Below are 24,894 nucleotides of genomic sequence, written 5' to 3'. Positions count from 1 at the left end.
AGCTAAATGAACTTGGCTAAATTTCTGAGCCTTCTAAGACGGTTTCCTCATCTACAAAATTGAAATAATATCCATCTCTTGGCATTTGAGTGAAAATTAAGTTATTTCATAAAATACTTAACACGAAGACATTGTAAATACTCAGTGAGTGTTAATTCCTGTCTCCTGTCTTCCTCCCTCCAGACCTAAATCATTATACACTTCCCCTGAAGTGAAGAGACAATAGTAGGTGAGATTAGCCCATAAATGAGATCCAGCATTTAGATGAGGAGCTGTGGAAAAAAGCAGTTTGCACTTGCACATATTGATACCATTCTCTGAGTGTTGCCTTAAAAAATGTTGTTTGCTTTTATAAATATATATATTTAAGACTATGAGATGGATGGCTTTGAATAAAATACACATTTTACCATGGAGCACACCTGTAATTTCAGCTACTCTAGAGGTTGAAACAGTAGGATACCAAGTTAAAGGCCAACCTGGACAATTTATCCAGACCCTTTCTCAAAAATGGGCAGGGAATATGGCGCCCTGAGGTTCAATCCCAGGACTACAAAAATAAAAATAAAGAAATAAATAGGTAAGCTTTTTTGTTGTTGTTGTGCTGGGGATTGAACCCAGTGTCTCACCCATGATAGGTAAGAGCTCTACCACTGAGCTACATTTCCAACCCTTACCTATTTTTAAAATTGGGGGGATTTTTTTCCTGTTGTTTATGTTTTGGATCTTGGGACTAAACCCAGGGGCACTTTATAACAGAACTACATCCCCAGTCCTTTTTATTTTGAGATAGCTAATTTACTGAGGGCCTTGCTAAATTTCCAAGGCTGGCCTTGAACTTGGGATCCTTCTGTCTCAGCCTCCCCAGTTGCTAAGATTACAGGCATGCACCCCATTTTTGTAATGTTAACCTGTTCAGAATCCCTCCTGAGCCCTGCTCAGTGGTGCATGCCTATAGTCCTCTCAACTCAGGAGGATGAGGCAGGAGATTCAAAACCTTAAAGCCAGCTTCTGCAATTTAGCAAAGCCCTCAGCAATGTAGCAAGACCCTGTCTCAAAATAAAAAATAAAAAGGGCTAGGGGTGTGGCTCACTGGTTAAACTCCCATGGGTTCAAACCCTGGTTTTAAAAAGAAAAGTCTATTTAATATACTTAACCTACCAAAAATCATAGCTTAGCTTAATCTACCTTAAATGTGTTTAGAACACTTATATCAGCATACTCTTTGAGTAAAATTATGTAACAGGAAGCCTATTATATATTAATGTGTCAAATATCGCATGTCATACTGAAAGTAAAATAACAGAATGGTTGTATGGGGACTCACCACTGACACATTTTTTAATACATTGGGCCTGAAGAATGTATTGTCATGGCAATTCCTGGTTGAATGGCACCTGGGGCTCACTGCCATAGCCCAGTATCACAAAAGAGTATTGGACCATATATCACTAGCCTAAGAAAAGATCAAAATTCAGAATTCAAAAATACAAAGTCCAGTTTCTACTGAATGCATACCTCTTCCATTACCATTAAGTTAGAAAATCCTGTTGTAAATTTGGGGCTGTCTGTAAATGAAAGACCACTGGATAGTTTAAATGGATGGACTATCTGGTATGTGAATTCTGTCTCAATAATGTTTTTTGGTTTTTGTTTTTGTTTTTTTTTTACTGAGGATTGAACCCAGGGTCACTTTACCAGTGAGCTACATCCCCAACACTTTTTATTTTTTATTTTCAAACAGGGTCTCACTAAATTGCTGAGGGCTTCACTGAGTCATTGAGGCTGGCCTAGTACTTGCAATCTTCCTGTCTCAGCCTCCTGAGTGACTAGGATCATAGGCATGCACCACGGTTCCCAGCTCAATAAAGCTTTTTTGAAAATTTAATTGATAAAATGATGATAATTGTTGAAGTGAGTGAGTGGTAGCAACTGGGCATTTAATATTGTTATGCTCTCTTATTGTCATGTATATAAGAAATAAATAACAGAAAGAAAAAAAATATTGCTTTGCTCTCCACATTCTGTGTCTTTGAAATTTCCATAATAAACCAGACTTGGTGGCACACACCTCTAATCCCAGTCTCAAAAGGCTGAAATAGGAGGATCATGGGCTGGTGATATACTCTGTTGGTAGATTGCCTGCCTCTCAAAAAAAAAAAAAAAGGAGGATCACAAGTTCAAAGTCTTGACAATTTAGCAAGGTTCTAAATAAAAATAAAAAATAAAAAGAAATTACTGGAGATGTGATTCAGTGGAAGGGCACCTTGGGTTTAATTCCCAATACCAAAAGGAAAAAAACAAGAAAGTTTGCATAATGAAATTCTTTTTTAAGATAACCTTTTAGATGAAGTTTATCCAAAATATGTGTGTACTTGGCTTAAAACAAGATTAGTTTTTACCTTGTGTTTCTGTAAGCAAGAGATATTAGAATTTTCTGACTTATTTGTTATGATGCGTTGTTATCCCTACATAAAAGCACTTCCATTTAACCTCCAGTGGAGCACATAGTTCGCATTATACTTGTCAGAGCTATTTTCATCAAGAAATGCTATCTATGTGTCCCCTTGCCAACATCTTTGCAGAGTTTACAACTTTGAGCAATTTATTGGCATCAACTATGCAATAGTGTTAAACAGCTGCTCTGCAGTTGAGCTGTTTTAATATGCCACCACTCTCTTCAAATAGTTAATATTAAATGACCAAGATATGTGCTTTGGAATTCAAGAAAGCAGTTTATCTCTCTCACAGAGACTGTACAGTAACCATCATCATCATCATCATAAGAATGTCCTTTCCTTTAACTCTTCCATTTTGAAAATGAATTATGTCTGCAATATAACTTCTGTACTTTTGTTTTACTTTTATTCTGGATTTCCATTGTACAATCAGACACTCTTCTTTATTTGTTAATATTAATGCATGATTTATTCATTCTTATAGTTATGATCATTTTGTGTGTGTGATATACTAGAATTACAACATATATTATTAACTTTTTTTAAAAAACTGGGGATTAAACCCAAAACCTTGCACATACAAAGCAAATGCTGAACCACTGAGCTAAATGCCCAGCCCTATTATCTTTTAAAATTAGTATAAAGGTTGGTAGAGTATTTATTTGCCTAGCATGTGCAAGGAATTGGGTTCAATCCTCAGCACTACAAAAAAAAAAAAACAGTATAAAAGCATATCTGAGTTAACTAATGATTATTATAATGATATTATAAATCAGGCTGTGTTATAGAATAATATCTAAAGATCTCAAGCAAGTGGTAAAGGAAAAGAAGACTGAAGCAAGGCACATTTGCAATATTTGAATTTATACACTGAACAAATAGTGCTTCTACAATTTTAAAATATTTGAGTTCTTAAAAATGTTTTTGGAAATGACTTTCTAAAATGGTGAGGCATCTGTCAGAATAGGCTAGGATGGGCCAGAATTAAGAGATTCCAGATAGGGGTGTTCCAATCTAATGTGGATTAGAACCCTCCACATTTGTCATTTGAGGGAGAGAATCTGCTTTCTTCCTAAAGTTCCTAGAGTGAAGCCCCTAGACAGATTGTCTTGTACACTATATTTAGAGAGACTGTACTTAACTGTGTCATTCAGATGAATGGCCTATGGCAGAAAGAAAAAAAAATGTTATTAGATTCTTCATTCATAAAGTGAACACAACTAAATACTAGAAGAAAATTGATAGTACAAAAGAAAAAGAAAATCAAAATACATAGAAACTGACCCCCTTACTCACAGGATGACAATGTCTGGAGCAGAAAATATCTTACAAACTATTGTAATTTCTTCAAAAAGATTTGAAAAAGTAATATTTCTATAAGAATCGGTGAACAACATTTATGATTTTTTTAAATGGCTAAAATCAAAGACACAAAGTTTTTATAAGTAAAAATGCCATTAGAGCCAGCTTGGTGGTGCACACCTTCAACCCCAGCAACTAGGGAGGCTGAGGCAGAAGAATCACAAGTTCAAAATCAACCTTAGTATCTCAGGGAGCCCTAAGCAAATTAGAAAGACCCTGTCTTAAAATAGAAATAAATAAATTAAGAGGGCTGGGGATGTAGCTCAGTGGTTCCCCTGGGTTTACTCCTCAGTAGCGTGCGTGTGTGTGTGTGTGTGTGTGTGTGTGTGTGTGTGTGTATCTCCATTAGAATGATATCATAAAAGTCAAGGAATCCACACCAACCCAGTCGTGCATACCTGAAATCCCAGTGACTTAGGAGACTGAGACAGAAGGATCTCAAGTTTGAGGCCAACCTCTGCAAATTAGCAAGGCCTTCAGCAAGAGCATGTCTCAAAAAACATTTTTTTTAAAGGGGGATGGAGTGGAGTGAATGGTGATAGAGCACAGTGGTAAATCACCACTAGGTTCAATACTCATTACAAAAAAAAGAAAGACTAGTAGTCAGGGAACCCTCCTAAACTTAGAAAAGTATAAAAAGATGGAAATGAATATGAAAAAGTAAATTAAATAGAAGATAGCAAAACAAAAGAAAGTACAAGGAAGTAAGATTCAGATGCATCATAGTTCTCAGAAATTTATTTTAGAAGACAAACAGGTAATACTGTCAAAGCACAATATTTTCCATAATACTTTCAGAAATTCATAAAGTGTATGTTATTCAATAACACAGTTTGTAAGAAATAATAGAACTTGCCAAGATGTACAAAATTATTTTTTTCAGAATAATGACTGCACAATAATCTTTAAAACAGTCAGTAGAAAATTGATCCCATTAAACAGTGTGATTAAGAAGCTAGGCAGGTACCAAAAAAAAAAAAAAAAAGAAGCAGCAGCAGCAGCTAAATGATCTTAGGTAATAAAAAAAAAAAAATTGATTGTTTTTATCAATGAAAAAAGAACAAGGCAGAAACTCCAAGCAGAAGAAAATATCTATAATAAAGTCAAGGTGTAAATAGGAACCTAAATAAATGCCATAATTTTAAGCAATTGATGAGTATAAGAAAAAGAATCCAGTTGAACTTGACATTCTTCTTTGAACATCATAGGTTCTGCATCTAATCACATACTGCTCTGCAATAAATGGTATTTACAAATAATTAGACACTTCTACAAATACATATACAGACCAATCAGCAAACAACAGACATAGAAGGGAAAAAGCAGAATCAAAGGGAAATGAGGCCAGGTGCAGTGGCTCACTCCTGTAATCCTAGCAGCTTGGAAGGCTGAATCAGCAGAATCACAGGTTCAAAGCCAGCCTCAGCAACTCAGCAAGGCCCTAAGCAACTTAGCAAGACCCTGTCTCAAATAAAAAAGGTCAGGGGATGTGGCTCAGTGGTTAAGTTCCTCAGGATTCAATCCCCAGTACCAAAAAAGAGAGAGAGCGTAAGACAGAAGACAAGAAAAGGTAGGGAAATGAAATACAAAACTCAAGTTTAAACAGTAAGACCAGAGTCATAAATAGAAGAGGGAGCCAGCAACCAGTAGACAGACCAAAGGATAAAAACAAAGCAGGTTAGGAACAATCCAGAAAACTGTCAAGATGATTTCATCTTACCAAAAGATTATGTTTTATAGGACAAATACATTTTCTAATTCTGGCGTATCGTTTTTTTTTTTTTTAATTTGGCATAATCTAATACCTATCTCCAGAAATAATCTAGAAAAATACCTCAGTCATTAAGCACTAAAACAGTGTGACGTGGTACATGAATAGACCATTGGAACAGAGTTTAAAGTCTAGAAATAAATCATATACTTATGGAAGTTTAGCACATGATAAAGATAGCATCAGTAGAGAAAAAAACAGTCTCTCAGTACACGATGTTGTTACAGGATAGTCATCTTGGGAGGAAATGTGTTGAATCCATACCTTTCACCATGAGCCAGGATAAATTTCAAACAGACTGAAGATCTAAATGTTTATAAAAGTGAAGGAAAAAAAGAAAACATAAAAATTAAGGAAAACATGCAGAATGTCATAAAAGAAAATCGACATGTTAAGCTACATTATAATCAGAAGTTTTGCATAGCGAAAAAAGAGACATAAACTAAAAAAATTGCCACTCAATGATATAGGGCTAATTTCCCTTGAATGAGCAGAATCACAGGTTCAAAGCCAGCCTCAGCAACAGCTCCTTGAAATGTATAAGAAAATGACCATTCACCCAGTAGAAAAATAGGCCAAGGAGATCAACAGAAAAGGAAATATCCTTAAATATATGTAAAGCTGCAAAATAAACATACCTAAATACTTGTCATACTGGCAGAAATCCAAAAAGGTAACACAAGCATACATTTTATCAATTAGCAAACTGAAGCTTATTGAACCAGAGGAGGCTGCCTAAGTTTATCCAGTTAATAATAGCATAAAAAATAAATGTGTCAGGGCTGGGGCTATAGCTCAATGGTAGAGCACTTGCCTCACACATGTGAGGCACTGGGTTCAATCCTCGGCACCACAAATAAATAAATGAATGAATGAAGGAAGGAAGGAAGGAAGGAAGGTATTGTGTCCATTTACAATTAAAAAATATTTTTTTTTTAAAGAGAGAGTGAGAGAGGGGGGAGAGAGAGAGAGAGAGAGAATTTTTAATATTTATTTTTTTAGTTCTCGGCGGACACAACATCTTTGTTGGTATGTGGTGCTGAGGATCGAACCTGGGCCGCACGCATGCCAGGCGAGCGCGCTACCGCTTGAGCCACATCGCCAGCCCTTAAAAAATATTTTTAAAAAATAATAATAGATGTGTCTTTGACTTCTAGCCTAATACTGAAATATTCTACTACATGTGCTTGACTCTGTATGTTCAGTATATGATGGCATTATAGGTATTAGTTAAAGTGGCATTTTCTTTGTTCAAATTTACCATTGATATAAAAGGGATCCAAACATAATAAAACTTAAAAATGTGTTCTAAATGTTATTTTGGTATCCACTCTAGCTATATGATCCTAATAGGGATTTTACAGAATCTTCTTGTTTTTAAAGTGTTCCTTACCTGGATTTCAGAAACCGTGCTAATACTACTAATACTGTCAGATGAACAAAAATACTGCTGTGATCCTAAAACCCCAAATTGGGGTTATCCTACTCTCAATAAGGCAAAAACATGAATTTCCCTTCTAATCTCCTGGCTAGCATCAAGAGTGATCTGCAGGCTGGACATGGTAGCACACACCTATAATCTCATTTACTTGGGAGGCTGAGGCAAGAGGATCACAAATTCAAGACCAGCCTCAGCAACTTAGTAATAAAAATAAAGATAAAAATGTCTCAAAAAAAGGACTGGGGATGTGGCTCAGTGGTTAAGCGCTTCTGGACGAAATTCCTAGTACCAAACAATGGGTGATCTGCATCCTATACCTGCTCTGATGCCAGCCACAGAAGAAAGCCTCCTCTAGGACACTTGGGGGCCAAAGCCCTCTGCCTCCCACACTCTCAACTCCTTCCCTTTTTCTTTTCTCATCACCATCCCCTCTCCCCTAACAAATATAACCTCTAACTAACCTCTCCTTTACTGCATTTATCTGTAAAATGCCAGTACATTGTGTTCAAGGTAATTTTTTTTCAATTATTTCATGTCAAGACAAAAAAGTTATGGCTAGTGAAAAGATGTTATTTCCGATAGAAAGTTCATTTGCAAGATGGTAGTGGGGGGGGGAGTCTCATGAAAATAAAAGGGAAACCAATGAAATAGAGAAGGGGAACCAAGAGGAGGAAGAAGATGAGAGAAAGAGGGGGGAGAAAGTTCTTCATTTGATAGGCTGGGACCTCGTCTACCCTTCCTTTCTGCTTATTTTGGTGAATAGAACAGGAGCTAAAATAAAATCTACCATAACACCAGGCGTGATTAACAGTGACTCAGTATATAACTTCATTGTAGAGGAAAACATAAATAATATAATCTTGGAAGGGAAAAAAGGGGGCCTTCAAAAGGCCTAAACAATAGTATATGAGTTTGGTAATTTCTGAAACTATGCATATTCTCATGTGCTTTGACCAAGCCAGCCCAGCACTGCTTCTTCCAGCTCCTTTCCTGGCCCTAAAATCTATTAAGGTTATGTGGCTTAAACTCAGCGGCTCTGTTTTAAAATACCCACTCAAGCTAGATGGTTCTAAATAGAACTAATGACAGCCAGAAAAGAAAGGCCTGTAGGAACTTGCTCTGACACAGAGCTAATGTCTATAAACAGATTAGTAGCAGAGAACAGAGTATCTTTCTATTGCCATAAGGTTTGTGTCTTGGCATGAAGATGAAATAAAATAATAGGAAAAAATTACCTAGTATATAGCCCATCACTACTCTGCAGATAAATAAGGTAAAGGAGAGTTTAGTCTGTCATCTCTCCATATATTTGTGTTTAATGAATCATTTTAGTAATTAAGTATTGTGCTAATGTTTGTCTCAGAGGGGAAATAATGCACAGAATAGACTTGCAAGAAGGAATGGGTGAAAATTCTGATCTGAATTCGTCAACAAGTTTAGCAACAATGGGCAACTGAAGGGCTGAGGAGATGGCTCAGAAGTATAGTCCTTGCCTAGCATATGGAAAGATCTGGGTTCATTTCCCAGCACCACAAGAAAGAAAGTAACTGAAGCCATTTATCATTTGTAAAAGGATAAGGGAATAAAACAAGTAAACAAATCCTGAAGTATGTTATTAAACTTACTGTTTGAAGTGGTGATTAGTAGCCAAGAAAAAACTATTTGGGGTTCTTTTTTTTTCTACCATCTTCACATAAGATTTCATAAGGATTTGGTATAGTCTAAAAGGGAGAAACAAATATTAAACATCTAAATAATCTAAACAACAAATGTGTAGAAAACACACCACACCAATTACCTCACAGTCTCTGGATGTGAGATACAGGTATCACACAGGCGGATGCTCCACAGGTGATTCCAATGTGCAGACAACGTGCAGAATCATTAGAGTATAGTTGTCATACTAAAAGTAATGTCAAATCTGTGATTGTAAGATTCATGTGTGTGATGATTGTACATTAATATTTTGTTGTCTTTACAACTTTCCTCATTTATGTAGTATAATTACATCAAATATTTCTTCTACTTAAAGAAAAGTAAGTAAATATTTTAACATCAATCATTATTTGTGTCTTTGCCAAAATCATACTTGTCATTTTCTTGTTTTGGTATATCAACAGGAATTGGCAGCAATGAAACAGATTCTCATTAGTATGCGTAGTAAACAATCTGAAAACAACTTACTTCTTACTAAAACAGAATCAAAAAATCTGACAGAAAATGAGACATCAAAGACTTTGAAAATGCCTAAAGAACATGAAGACAATATATTTATACCCAAGCCAACACTCTTTGTAAGTACAATTAAAAATATGTATAATTTCATTTCTGATTTTCACTAAATATATTATAGTTAAAATTTTTCTTCTCATTCATGTTGGCTTTAAACTAATTTTAATAGTTTTATGCAAGGGCCTTGAAAGATCTGAATTCATCCTTTTTTTCAGTGTGTATCTTATCTCTCCTACAGATGATACTTGGATTTTATGTTTCTAGTTAACATATTGGACTCTCCCAGAAATTATCCTAAATGTGACACTTTCTTTCCCCCGCCTCCAGGGACTAATTATAGGGGAATCAGAAATGCATTGTGTATAATGTTGTCATTTATGTAAGAATAAAAAGGCTGAAAAATAGCACCTGTTCCCTCTTATTTGTAAAATAATATAAATAATATATTTATACTTCTCATGAAGTATAAAACCAATCATATTAACATAAACTGAATTGCATTGTTAGGTAGAAATGTATATGCACAGAAATTAGTCAAAGAAAAAGAAATAAGTAAAGTTTGTATTAAAAGAGAAATTAAGAAATATTAAATTATATACTTAAATAATAAATGGAGATAAAAAAGCAACAGAATCAAAATAGTAACATTATTAAATATTTTACTTCTATATGGCTTCCCAGTTACGCCTTCATTTCTCAGTGATTTTTACCTTCTGAACATAGAGAATCAAAGCCAGAAAGATTTTCTCAGTAAGTCTCCAAAATTTTAATTTTTAAAAAATTCCCTAGATGAGCATAACAATAAGTATGGGAACTTCTGATCTAACGCATTTCATTATACATGCAGATAATGCTACTCAAGATCATGATTGTGTAACTCAACCTCCTTTTTATTTTTTTAATCTCATTTTTTAATAAATGAGAGAAAGTTGCGATCTCAATCAAATAAAGAACAGTTGTAAGGATCCACGAGGCAGTAATGGAGACTAAGCTGACAGGAAAGAGAAAGCAAGAAACTTCTGCTGACCAGCCTGGACACAAGGCAGCTCCAGGGATTCAGCAGCCCTGTCCCGGATCTTTTCCTCTGCAGTACATCAGCTTCTCTTTGTTTCTCTCCTGGTTTCTGCTTACTCACAGTTTCCACTTCCTCATTGCCTTGTTCATGGCCCCTGTCTTGAGACATCTTTCTATGCATCCTTTCCATATCTGCTGTCTTGGAACCTAGCTTTTGCTGCATTTTTCAGGGCGAAGAATCACATTGATGCAGCTCCCCCTCACTGGGTGGTACCGTCTTTTGGGCGAGACCTCCTAAAATCATTAGTCAGCCAGCAGAATGACTGCCCTTACTGGTGAACAGGGTCGCATGGTACCAAATGTAGCTGCTTAGTGCCATTTTTTTAGGGGATTATATGGCTAGGTTTTCCTCAGAAAGTGGGCTGGGATTATGGTGACTGTTATATTGTAATCTACAGGAAGAAGGCAGACCAAATGCATAAACAATGAGAAAATAAGCTCCAATGAAAACCACAATATAGAGTCGAATATTTAAAACTTATCACAACTCTCCCAGCCAGGTGTGGTGGTCCACACCTGCCATCCCAACAACTCTGTAGGCTGAGACAGGAAGATTCCAACTTTGAGGCCAGTCTGAGCAACTTAAGGAGACACAATATAAAAATAAAAAGTTAGAAGGCTGGGGAGGTAAATTAGTGCTAAAGCACCCCTGGGTTCAGTCCCTAGTACCAGAGGGAAAAAAATCCCTGATCTGCTTTTCTGAACCTTCTCGGTTCCAAGCAGTAATAACCTACTCCTTTTGAACCTGCTTTTCCACATTTCTGACTTTAACTTGGTAACCTGGTTGTGATTTCCTGAAATCCCGAGTGCAGCCAGTACATGAATAAGAGTAAGATTTCCCAGTACCTCAAGATCAGGTTATGCAGTAAGGATAAAATTTAAGAAGAGTCACTATATAAAGTGTTAATTAGGTTGTTTTCATGTTTTCTTTTTGCTTATCTGCATTTTCTATTTTGTTTTCTGATGAAGTTTATTATTTTATAATAAGGGAACATTTTCAAAGAGGTTTATGAGTTTATCTGCTCTCATTAAAACTGAGAGGTGGGCTGGGGATATAGCTCAGTTGGTAGAGTGTTTGCCTCACATACACAAGGCCCTAGGTTCAATCCCCAGCACCAAAAAAAAAAAAAAAAAAAAAAACAAACAAACAAAAAAACTGAGAGGTGATACTATAGACCTTTCAAATCAAGATTATGTACTAATGCAAAGTTATTAAGTGGACCAGGTGGTGGCACACACCTATAATCCCAGCATCTCAGGAGGCTGAGGCAGAAAGATCATAAGTTTGAGGCCAGCCTCAGCAATTAGTGAGACCCTAAGCAACTTAATGAAACCCTGTCCTGGGCTGGGGATGTGGCTCAAGCAGTAGCGCGCTCGCCTGGCATGCATGCGGCCCGGGTTCGATCCTCAGCACCACATACAGACAAAGATGTTGTGTCCGCCAAATACTAAAAATAAATAAATAAATGTTTTTTAAAATTCTCTCTCTAAAATAAATAAATAAATAAATAAATAAACAACAATTCTTGGTTAAAAAATGCCCTATAACCAAACAATTATAATTCTGGATATATATCTAAAAAAAAAATTGGAACATTTTAAAAAAAAAAAAAAACAGAAACCCTGTCCCAAAATTTTTTTTAAAAGGGGTAGGGGGCTGAGGATGTGAATCAGTGGTAAAGAGACCCTGGATTCTATCTCTAGGACCCAAAAGAATTAGTAATGAGGTTTATTTAATTAATATACTCTCAGCCTGTTTTTATCTGTAAATTAGGAGCAAATTATATGAAATTCATTCTGGACTTTCTGTTCTAAAACAGAAATTCTGTGATTCACTTTGGATATCAATTTTATTTATTTGTTTGTTGGTTGGTTGGTTTGTTTGCTTATTTGCAGTGTTGGAGATTTAACCCAAGACCTCATATATACTAGATTGATATATATATATATATATCAGTTTTTATACTCTACTGCTTAACTATACCACCAGCTCTATTTTTTATTTTGAGACAGTCATTAAGTTGCCCAGGCTGGCCTTGAACTGGCAATCCTCCTGCCTCAGCCTCCTGAGTAGCTGTGATTATTGGCATGCCCCACCACACCTGACTATCTTTTCAATATTCTCAAGTTTCCCCGACAATACTTGTATTTTCTAAATTGTTAATAACAAGGAATTTATGATGCAAGTACTTGAAATAAGATACAATCATTTCATAATCTTATGGTTTTGTGACTAAAATGGAAACATTTCTAATTTACTTCCGGATCCTTTGGCTAACATTTGTTGTTGGTATTTTTTTTAATTTGTTCTTTTTAGTTATATATGACAGTAGAGTCTATTTTGACATATTTATACAAACATGGAATATATCTTATACTAATTAGGATCCCAGTCTTGTGGATGTTCATGATGTTGAGATTCACTGTGGAGTATTCATTTGGTACATAGGAGAATTATGTCAGATTCATTCCACTGTGTTGTTGGCATTTTAATTGATATTAAATTCAAAGATAGATGAATGAGCTGGGCATGGAGGCTGAGGCTGGAAGATGGTGCGTTCAAAGCCAGCCTCAGCAATTTAGCAAGGCCCTGAGTAACTCAGTAAGATCCTGTTTCTAATTAAAATATTAAAAAGGGATGGGGATGTGGCTCAGTGGTTAAGTGTCCCTGGGTAGTACCAAAAACAAAAAAAGATGGATGAATGCACGCATTTTGTTTAGGGGGCGGGGAGTGCCAGGGATTGAACCCAGGGGCACTTAATCTCTAAACTACATCCCCAGTCCTTTTTATGCTTTATTTTTGAAACAGGGTCTTTCTAAGCTCCTAAAGGCATTGCTAAGTTTCTGAGGCTGTCTTTGAACTTGCAATCCTCCTATCTCAACCTCCCAAGTCACTGGAGTTATAGGTATGCACCACCGCGCCCAGCAAATGCATGCATATTTTTTTTAAAAAGAGAGAGAGAGAGAATTTTTTTTAATATTTATTTTTTAGTTTTCGGCGGACACAACATCTTTGTATGTGGTGCTGAGGATCGAATCCGGGCCGCACGCATGCCAGGCGAGCGCGCTACCACTTGAGCCACATCCCCAGCCCAAATGCATGCATATTTATCCATTGAAAATATGAGGGAAAAGATTTGCTCCCAAGATGTAAGCTTTCTATTCACCTCACAGATTGTTTCTTTTGCTGAGAAAAAAACTTTTTAGTTTGAGTTCATCCCATTTATTGATTCTTGATTTTAATTCTTGTGCCACAGGAGTCTTATTAAGGAAATTGGGGACTAATCCCACATAATGGAGATTAGGGCCTCCTTTTTCTATTAGACGCAGAGTCTCTGGTTGTATTTCTAAGTCCTTGATCCATTTTGAGTTGAGTTTTGTGCATGTAAGAGATAGGGGTTTAATTTCACTTTGTTGCATACGGATTTCCATTTTTCCCAGCACCAATTGTTGAAGAGGCTATCTTTTCTCTAATGCATGTTCTTGGCACCTTTGTCTAATATAAGATGATTGTAGTTTTGTGGGTTAGTCTCTGTGTCCTCTATTCTGTACCATTGGTCTATCAGTCTGTTTTGGTGCCAATACCATGGCTGGTTTTGTTACTATTGCTCTGTAGTATAGTTTAAGGTCTGGTATAGTGATGCCATCTGCTTCACTCTTCTTGCTAAGGATTACTTTAGCTATTCTGGGTCTCTTATTTTTCCAGATGAATTTCATGATTGCTTTTTCTATTTTTATGAGGAATGTCATTGGAATTTTGATCAGAATTGCATTAAATCTGTATAGTGCTTTTGGAAGTATGGTCATTTTGATAATATTAATTCTGCCTATCCAAGAGCAAAGTAGATCTTTCCATCTTCCAAGGTCTTCTTTGATTTCTTTCTTTAGGGTTCTGTAATTTTCATTATATAGATTTTTCACCTCTTTCGTTAAGTTGGACTCCCAAGTTTTTTGTTTGTTTGTTTGTTTTGAGGCTATTGAAAATGGGGTAGTTTTCCTCATTTCCCTTTCTGAGGATTTGTCACTGATATTCAGAAATGCCTTTGATTTATGGGTGATGAAGTTAGCCAATCGCAAAAAAACAAATGCTGAATGTTTTCTTTGATATAAGGAAGTTGATTATAGTGGGGTAGGGAGAGGGAGCATAGGAAGAATATACAAACTCTAAATAGGGCAGAGGGGTGGAAGGGGAAGGGAGGGGGCATGGAGTAATTAATGATGGTGGAATGTGATGATCATTATTATCCAAAGTACATGTATGAAGACACGAATTGGTGTGAGTGTACTATGTATACAACCAGAGATATGAAAAATTGAGCTCTATATATGTAATAAGAATTATAATACATTTAGCTATTATAGATAGATAGATAGATAGATAAGTTTTTCTTAAAAAAAGAAAGAAAATATGAGGGAAGCACACACAAAACTACTATTAACCAGGCAGTGGAATTGGAACAGACCTATCATAAAGGAGAGAGAAATAAGGGCTTGACATTTTTACATGCTTATGAATACTTTGTAGAGTGCATGTGATATTTACTTATATATGAAGACAAGTCTAAAAGGTGCCTTTTATAGAAAACCTGTGGTCAGTGAAATCATAGGTGACACCAACAAAGACTAGATTAAACCATAGAATATAAGCGCCTTCAGGACAGAAGTTCAGCACATAAACAAAGCAGATACTCAATAAATATTTGCTGAGAAGGAAAAAAGCAGTTACTTGTCTCTCTCATTTGGTTATCTTCTTAGCTCCTCAAACTCTCTCCTGAGAGCAGACGTTAAACTGGGCCACAGGGAAGTGAAAGCAGCAACTCCAAGATATAGTGAGGACTACTTCTGCCACCAGCACAACCACTTCAGTTGCTCTCATTCACAAACACCCAGTTCATTCCCACTAATCATCTGCTTTTTCTCTCAAGGTAGCTTTTAGCTGAAGTAGGCTTTTTGTCTAGCCTCTCTTTTCTAGAAAAACCTGGAACTGTTCTAATCCCTGTAGAGCAACTTTCCCTTTTCCTTCCTAAACACCATGTAAACATCTTTCTAAGCATTTTTCACTGGTTTTCTGCTGCCTCTTATTCCAAAATGTCATCATACCTAGGATTCTCATCATTGTCATTGTTTTCTTAATTCCTCAATCATTCCTAGCCTTTTCTCCAAGTAGACTGTAAGCATTAAAAACAAAAAAGAGCCTTAGGCTCCAAGTAAGATAGGGAACGAATGACAGTGCGGCACCAGTGTATAAAGGTGAATTACAGTGAGTTGGTGATGGAGTGCATATCTTGACTTGGATTGGTTTACTTGTTGGAGTAAATTAAGTTTATGTAATTAATACATAACTAGTACATGAACCACACGTTTCTCTAGAGGTGCTTTAGAAAGATTTATGTAGTCATCTGGAAGAAAGAAAATATTCAGATAAGTACAATTCAGTTCAACAGGTGTGTACTAACTGATATAAGAATCTACACTAGGTATGACAGAATATTTGATCATTAGATGGGTCTGTTTTAAAGATGCTGCTTCTTGCTGGGCAGGGTGGCACATGATTGTAACTCCAGTGATTCAGGAGGCTAAAGCAGGACATTCACAAGTTGGAGACCAGCCTCAGTAACTAAGTGAGACTCCATCTCAAAATAAAATAAAAAGGGTAGGGAGCTGGTCACAGTGGTACATGTCTGTAATCCCAGGGGCTCTGGAGGCTGAGGCAGGAAGATCACAAATTCAAAGGTAGCCTCAGCAATTTAGTGAGGCCCTAAGCAACTCAACAAGATCCTGTTTCTAAATGAAATACAAAAAGGTCTGGGGATGTGGCTCAGTGGTTAAACACCCCTGGGTTCAATCCCCAGTACCAAAAAATAAAAAGGCTAGAAATGTAGCTCAGGGGTAGAATGCTTAGGTAGGTTCAATCCCTACTATGGCAACAACAACAAAATTGATGCTGTTCCTCTATATTCAAGAACAGGAAACAAATACAATAGTGTTAAATGAAATTAGATGGCCTATTTTATAGGAAATATAAATTGTTTATGAAAATTCAAAGAAACAATAGATACTATGGTGTTGGCAGACTCAGGCTATCTTATCAGAAAGAAAGAATTTGAGCTAGGCTTTAAAGAATGTATAGTATTTTGTCAGATTAAGATAAGAATTAGAAATTCCAAGGGCAAAGATAATACGACTTTTACAAAATATTTTGTAACTTGTGATCCTGTTATTTAGGAACAGGATGTCTAGTGTGTGTTTTCTGTATCTAGAGTTTTCTTGTTTCTTACTACATTCTTATGTCTGCCTTTAATCATTTCACCACTCATTAATACTTTCCCTTAAGACAAAAGGAAAATAAAAGTAGATAGGTTATAAATAGTCAAATTAATAGAGACTGAAGATGGAATGATGGTTGCCAGGGACTGCGGGGCAATGGGGACGCATTGTTTAAGGGAAAGAGCTTCAGTATGCAAGATGAAAGAGTTCTGTGGAGGGGTAATAGTGTAAATGTACTTAATGCCTCTAATTTATACATTTAAAAATGATTAAGATGGGGCTGTAGCTCAGTAGTAAAGTGTTTTCCTGGCAAGGGAAAGTCCTGGATTCAATCCCTAGATTGGGAGGTAAAAGGGATACAGTTGAGATTGTGCATTTTATGCGATGTTTATTTTAATTTTTTGAAAAATTTTAGGTACTGGGGCTGGAGATGTGGCTCAAGCGGTAGCGGGCTCGCCTGGCATGCATGCGGCCCAGGTTCAATCCTCAGCACCACATACAAACAAAGATGTTGTGTCCGCCGAAAACTAAAAAATAAATATTAAAATTCTCTCTCTAAAAAAAAAAAAAATTAGGTACTGTAGAATGGTTATAAAAAGTTTTGGTTTTTGAGTTTTTTGATTATAAAAAGTTTTGAATGGTTATACAAAGTTTTTTTTTTTTAAAGAGAGAGTGAGAGAGGAGAAAGAGAGAGAGAGAGAATTTTTAATATTTATTTTTTTTAGTTCTCGGTAGACACAACATCTTTGTTGGTATGTGGTGCTGAGGATCGAACCCGGGCCGCACGCATGCCAGGCGAGCGCGCTACTGCTTGAGCCACATCCCCAGCCTCTATACAAAGTTTTATTTGGGTTTTTTTTTTTTTGGGGGGGGGGCAGGTTGTTTGTTTGGTTTTAGGTTTTGTTTTTTTGTTTTGTTTTGTTTTTCCCTTTTTTTTTTTTTTTTTTTTGGTATTGAGGATTGAACCCAGGGGCGCCTAACCACTGAGCCACATCCCCAGCTCTTTTATTTTTTATCTTAAGACAGGGTCTCACTAAGTTGCTGAAGCTGGCTTTGAACTTTCAATCCTCCTGCCTCAGCTTCTCAAGCTACTGGGATTACAGGAGTGCATCACCATGCCCAGCTTATTATTTGTTAGTAAAGAAAAGTTTATGCTGGCTGTGGTGGTGCACACCTGTAATTCCAGCAACTGAGGAGGTTAAGGCAAGAGGATCACAAGTTCAAAGCCAGCCTGGGGGACTGGGGATGTGGCTCAAGCGATAGCGCGCTCGCCTGGCATGCGTGTGGCCCGGGTTCGATCCTCAGCACCACATACAAAGATGTTGTGTCCGCCGAGAACTAAAAAATAAATATTAAGATTCTCTCGCTCTCTCTCTTAAATAAATAATAAAATATTAAAAATTCTAAAAAAAAAAAAAGGCCAGCCTGGGCAACTTACTTGAGACCCTGCCTCAAAATAAAAAATATAAAGGGCTGGTAAAGTGGTAAAGTGCCCCTGAGTTCAGTCTCCAGTACTCCAAAAATAAGAAGTTTATAATTTCATCAAAAATACGATTTTTGCCAGATATAGTGGTACACACCTGTAATTCCAGCAGCTCTGGAGGATACCAAGTTCAAAGCCAACCTCAGCAACAGCGAGGTGCTAAGCAACTCAGTGAGACTCCGTCTCTACAATAAAATATAAAATAGGGCTGAGGATGTAGCTCAGAGGTCGAGTTTCCCTGAGATCAATCCCTGGTACAAAAAAAAAAAAAAAGAATTTAGTAATTATTTGTAATATACTAATATAAATGAGTACTACTAGATGTATTAAGATTAGTGACACGGGTGCTGCATGGAGGTAGTATTGTTTCTTACACCAGAATAAATGACCTTTGCTAGTAGATTAAAGGTACTCTAGCTACCCCAGGCATTGGGACTGAGGGAACCAATAGCTCAACATACCTATAACACTTTCTTGTCACATTCATGTTTGGAAGCTATGGAATCTAGACTATTTGTTTGGAATCTAGAATTATCTCACCAAAATTATAACCAGACCTCAAGATACCTCTGTGTACATTGACATTTTTAAAATATTGTTTTCAGTTTTTAGTATCATGAATATTAATTTTAACCTCCTTCCTAAGGTAATTTAGCTTGCAAACTGTTAGAATAAGGGATTTTTTATTTTTATTTTTATTTCTTTTTGGCACCAGGGATTCAATCGAGGGGCACTCAACCACTAAGCCACATCCTTAGTTTTTTGTTGTTTTTTGGTTTTTTGTTTTTGAGACAGGATCTTGCTAAGTTGCTTAGGGCATTGCTATGTTTCTGAGGCTGGTCTTGAACTTGTGATCCTCCTGGCCTCCTGAGCCACTGGGATGACAGTTGTGGCAATAAGGAATTTCTAAATGAGCATGAAATTAGGGCATTGCTATGTTTCTGAGGCTGGTCTTGAACTTGTGATCCTCCTGGCCTCCTGAGCCACTGGGATGACAGTTGTGGCAATAAGGAATTTCTAAATGAGCATGAAATTAGGGCAATGAGTGTCAGATGATCTGATAGTCTCCATGCAGTTGGTGTAAAGCTGGATCAGCCATCCTATACTCATTGAAGTTGAGCCCTATGTGGGGACTTGAAAATATTTATATATTTGAATACTAGTCTATAACTTTTTGGGAAGACAAAGTAATTATATTTACCAAACATAGTCTTTCTTTTCCTAAGTGTACCAGTTAAATGTTAATTCCAGGAGTAGTCCACCCATCTTTTTTTTTTTTTCCTTTCTTTTTTGATACCAGGGATTGAACCCAGGGGCACTTAACTACTGAACCACATCCCCAACCCTTCTTATATTTTATTTAGAGACAGGGTCTCACTGAGTTGCTTGGGCCCTCGATAGGTTGCTGAGGCTATCTTTGAACTCATGATCCTCCTGCCTCATCCTCTAGAACCTCTGGGATTACAAGGTGTCCACCATCATGCCTGGCCCACAAGGCTTCTTTTGTCTCCTTTTATCAGTGATCATTCTTTCTAATTTTAACAAACCATGGGTTCAACTAGTACCAAAGTGGAAAAAATGGAATTATCAAAATGAAAAAATTAATTGTATATCTGAATTATTTTATCATGCCCATTTTATCAGTGGTCTATTGAGAGTTGGCAGTCTTTCTTTAAAAAGCAAATCAGATTCCAGGCATGGTGGTTCACATCTGTAATCCCAACTATTTAGGAGGCTGAGACAGGAGGGTAAAGTGCCCCTGAATTCAGTCCCCAGTACTCAGCAACTTAGTGAGGCCCTAAACAATTTAGCATGACCCTGTTTCAATATAAAAAATAAAAAGGCTGGGGATGTGGCTCAGTGCTGTTAAGCATGCTAGGTCAATCTCAGTACCTAAAAATAAAATAATAATAATAATAATAATAAATTATACAGAAAAACATGACAAATTATAGGAAGAAAAATAAAACAGGAAGTGGGGAAGGAGTAGAGAGGTAGAGTATGGCCTCCCTGAGAAGGTGATTCTTATTTTTTTTTCTAAAGAGAGAGAGAGAATTTTAATATTTATTCTTTAGTTTTCGGCAGACACAGCATCTTTGTTTGTACATAGTGCTTAGGATCGAACCTGGGCCGCACGCATGCCAGGCGAGCGCGCTACCGCTTGGGCCACATCCCCAGCCTGAGAAGGTGATTCTTAAGTCAAGACCTGAAGGAAATAAGAGCACAGCTCAAAGTTTTTGAGCAGCTACATTTTTCTAGATCCAATCATCATCTTATAATATTGAGGAAGCTTTAATAGCAGATTATAATAAGTAAAAACAGATTCTACTGAAAACCTGTTTTGCTATTAAAAAATTAGCTGGAGCCAGTGGCAGACACCTATAATCCCAGGTGTTGTGGAGGCTGAAACAGGAGGATCATAAATTTGTGGCCAGCCTGGGCAATTTGTCATGACCCCATCTCAAAATAAAAAGGGCTGAAGATATAACTCAGAATATTCAACAGCTTTAGCAAAGTGTTCAGTCTCTTGAACAAAGGCCTGGGATAAGCATTTCAAAACTAGTTTCTGGCCCTATAAGTCATCAGAGACCTAGGTCTCTACTTTTCTTTTCAGCAGTCCTTGGTTTGTGGCTTCCACTTTGTAAATCACAGAGGCTACTTGCTGTAGCCTCAAGCATCACATCTGCAGTCTAAGCTGGAAGCAAGAAGAGACTGAACATCCCATAAATTCTGTCTAACATCTCAATTTGTATTCCATTGGTCAGAACTTTGTCACATGACCCCTCCTAGCAGGAAGGAGAATAATATATGTCATTTTTAGATGGGTCCATTGCTCTCCTAAAAAACATCTGTTTTTAAATGTGGTGGCGCATGACTATAATCCCAGCAACTCAGGAGGCTGAGGCAGGAGGATCACAAGTTCAAAGCCAGGCTCAGCAACTTAGTGTGGCACTAAACAACTTAGCAAGACCCTGTCTGGGTATGTGGCTGAGTGGTTAAGTGTTCCTGGGTTCAATCCCTGGTACTCTACCCCACCTAAAAATAAAGAAGAGGGAAATAGGACTAGGAAGTAGTTCAGAGATGAGGCCCTGAGTTTGATCCCCAGCACAAAAAAAAAAAAAAAATAGAATTAAAACAGTTAAGGTTTAGGTAACCCTGTGGTGGAGCACTTGCCTAACACATGCAAGACCCCAGATTCATTCCCTAACACTGTAAAAAAAAAGTTACAACCAACTCCAAATAGTGCCAAGTTGGGGACTAAGCTATTAATACATGGATCTGAGGGACATTCCAGATTCAAACTATACTACAAGCTAACTAAGAAAAAGGGGACACAAATTGCAATCAGAAATGAAAAGGGAGTATTACTATACAATCACATAGACATTTTCAAAGACAGTAAAGGAATAATTATGCACAACTCTTTGCCCACAATTTTTTTTCAATACTAGGGATTAAACTGGGTGTTCTATCACTGAACTACATGCCCCGCCCTTTTTATTTTTTTAATTTTGAAACAGGTCTGAGTTGCTCAGACTGGCCTCCAACTTGGAATCTTCCTGCCTCAGCCTTCTGAGTCACTAGGATTATAGGCATGTACTACCACACCAAGTTTGTGACCACAAATTTGACAGCCAGAAGAAATGGGCCAATTCCTTCAAAGAAGCAGTCTGCCACAACTCACACAGGAAGAAACAGACAAACTAAATGATCTCATTTTTATTAAAGAAGTTGAGTCAACCTCAAACCCAGATGGGTTCACTATTGAATTAATTTATGGAAGAAATTATACCAATTCTCTACAGTCTCTTTCAAGTGATAAAAACAAAGGGAATACTTCACAACTTATTTTATAAGGCCAGCCTTAACTTAATAACAGAAATCAGATAAAGATACTACTGTAAAAGGACAACTATAGGCCAGGGCTGAGATGTTGCTCAGTGGTAAAGCCCTTACCTAGTATCCATGAAGCCCTGCATTCAATTCCCAGTGCCACAAAAGGAAAAAACAAAAGCAAACTATAGAAACTACAGACCGGGGTCTATAGGTGAGGGCCTGAGTTTGATCCTCAAAACCATAAAGAAAGAAAGAAAGAGAGAGAGAGAGAGGAGAGAGAGAGAGAGAGAGAGAGAGAGAGAGAGAGAGAGAGAGAGAGAGAGAGAGAGAGAAGAAAGAGGGAGGGAGGGAGGGAGGGAGAGAGAGAGAGAGAGAGAGAGAGAGGAAATTTGCCTAGAAAACTACAGACCAATACCTCTCATGAACATAGATCTAAGAATCTGAGGGATTTTTAAGATTAGTGAAATTATTTTGTGTGATACCATAAAGTATATATGTCTATGTTAGCTGTGACCAAAATACCTGATAAGAGCAGAGGAAAAGTTTACTTCAGGCTCACGGTTTCAGAGGTTCAGTCCACAGTCAGCCAGCTCCATTACTCTGGGCCTGAGGTGAAACAGAACATCCTCGTGGAAGGGCCTGGGAGACAAAAACTCCTCAGCTTATGGCAGCACAGAAACAGAGAGAGGATACCAGAGGGATCTGATATTTCTAATTTACATCTAATTTACAAATTTTATTTGTGGCTTAAATTGAAGGTATGAGGGGAGAGGAGCACAGAGGAACCCAGGGCCTTTTGCCTGTGAGTCAAGCACTCTGCCAACTGAGCTGTACCCACAGCCTCTCCTTTGTTTCCTGTTTGTTTCCAGGGATGGAACCTAGGAACCCTTAATGCCTTAGCTACATCCCCTGCCCACTTTTTGTTTTTTATTTTGAGACAGGGTCTCAGTAAGTTGCTTAGGGCCTGGATAAGTTGTTGAGATTGGCTTTAAACTTGCAATCCTCCTGCCTCTGCCTCTGCCTCTGCCCCCTGAGCCATTACAATTACTAGCATGTGCCACTGCACCTGGACTGTTTTTTTCTTTCTTTACAGCCTGGTTGTTTTTATACTAAAATGATTAAGCAATAAACCCGAGAAGTACTTTAGTAAGTGCTTAGTAACTGAAAAGATTTAAAATATGATAATTGGAATATAGCAATTCTTCAGTAAATATATATTGACTGAATGAATAGTCATGTCTGTATAAAGGAGAGAGCCAGAGAGTTGTGTCCTTAATAGGTTTGTTTGTTGTTTTTTTTGTTTTGTTTTGTTTTGTTTTCAGTGTTGGGGATTAAACCCTGGGCCTCATACTAGGTGCTCTACCACTGACCTACATCCCCAGCCAGGGTTTTGTTCTTTTTATAAGTCACTCTGAATGTAGAATCAGTTCATAAATAGCCACCTCAGCAGGATATGGAAAGTTTTATGTTAGGTTTTTGCAGTGCTGGGGATTGAACCCGAGGCCTCATGCATGCTGGGCAAGGACTTTACCACTGAGCCATGTCCCCACCCTGTAGAATATATTGTTTGAACCAAAAAACTTCAGTGTGATCCAAGTGTGCTGGTCCTTGCCTATAATCCCAGAGGCTCAGGAGGCAGAAGGATCAAAAGTACAAAGCCAGCCTAAGCAAAAGCAAGGTGTTAAGCAACTCAGTGAGACCCTGTCCCTAAATAAAATACAAAATAGAGCTGGGGGGCTGGGGATGTGGCTCAAGCAGTAGCACGCTCACCTGGCATGCGTGAGGCCCGGGTTTGATCCTCAGCACCACATACAAACAAAGATGTTGTGTCCGCCGAAAACTAAAAAATAAATATTAAAAATTCTCTCTCTCTCTCTTAAAAAAAAAAAAATAGAGCTGGGAATGTGACTCAGTGGTTCAATGCCCTGATCTCAATCCCTGTACCAAATAAATAAATAAATATATATATATATATATATATAAACAAATTCAATTCAATGTGTACTTTCTTCCTACTGGGGCTATAGCTATAGCCCCAGTCCTTTTTGTGGTTTTTTTTTAATTAGAGACAGGATCTGGGTAATCACTAAGTAGCTGAAGCTGGCTTTGAACTTGAGATTCTGCCTACCTCAGCCTCCAATGTTTAGTTTTCTTACTTATCTACCAGGTAGGATTATTTCTGACAAAGGGCAAAACCTTTGCTCTTAAATGTCCTTCTGCACCAAGAAAAGTAGTTCTATGGTTTACATAAAAAGGGCCCCCATGGGTATAGGTACCTAGTTCTCTAAATTGCCTTTCTTGTCCTACTTGTAAACATTTTGTTTCATTTTCTTTCTCTTCTTTTCAGACTAAAAAGGAAGCACCTGAATGGTCTAAGAAACAAAAGATGAAGACCTAGAGTTTTCTGCTGCTGAGGACCAAACCCAAGGCTTCCTGCTAGGCAAGCGCTGTACCACTGAGCCAAACCCACAGCCAAAACCTGAGGATGTTTTGGATTGACTATGTGGATATATCATTATTTACTCCTGAAGTTCTTTTTCTGATGAGAAAGAAGTTCATCTTAATAATGTACTTGGAATTTTTTTAAATAAGTGATTTAATGTTGACTGTAACTAATGTTAAATTAACAAATTTTAGCATAATCAAAATGTATAAAGTACACATAATAATATGCTTTATATTTGATTTTATCTATTTTGTTACAAAATAAACATCTTATGATTTAGATTTTGGAGCTTTCATAAATGTTCATTTTAAGTGTGTGGCTTATAAATATTTTGGTGAGTAAATTTTCCAGACTAAATAAATTTCTCATTTAAATATCATTACACAAATATAGAGACACCTTACATTTTTAACAGCTAAGAATCATTTGTGAAGTCTACTTCACAAGCACTTCAGATTTTTTTAATGATGGCCAAATACCACGTCGTAGGTGGATATGAATTGCTGATTCTCCTTTGGGCTT

The 24,894-nt window shown here is 37.2% G+C and overlaps 1 protein-coding gene across 3 annotated transcripts in view; it reads left to right on the top strand.

Annotated features, from left to right (window-relative positions):
- Pibf1 (progesterone immunomodulatory binding factor 1) overlaps positions 1 to 24,653 on the top strand; it is a 222,394-nt gene extending 197,741 nt beyond the window's left edge. The window contains exons 17-18 of one of the 3 annotated variants that reach the window (XM_005324816.5): positions 9,154 to 9,327; positions 24,274 to 24,653. In XM_005324816.5, coding sequence (XP_005324873.2) covers positions 9,154 to 9,327; positions 24,274 to 24,324 — 225 coding nt within the window. In that variant the 3' untranslated portion in view covers positions 24,325 to 24,653. Of the gene's footprint in view, positions 1 to 9,153; positions 9,328 to 24,273 lie in introns of those variants that run through there. The other 2 variants (XR_005732060.2, XM_078015798.1) reach the window with 2 other exon arrangements.
- Positions 24,654 to 24,894: the final 241 nt, after the last annotated feature.

The sequence above is a fragment of the Ictidomys tridecemlineatus genome, chromosome 6 (assembly GCF_052094955.1).
Source record: "Ictidomys tridecemlineatus isolate mIctTri1 chromosome 6, mIctTri1.hap1, whole genome shotgun sequence".
NCBI classification, from domain to species: Eukaryota; Metazoa; Chordata; class Mammalia; order Rodentia; family Sciuridae; genus Ictidomys; species Ictidomys tridecemlineatus.
The sequence above is the reverse complement of the archived record's forward strand: the minus strand, read 5'-3'. Positions and strand labels throughout refer to the sequence as shown.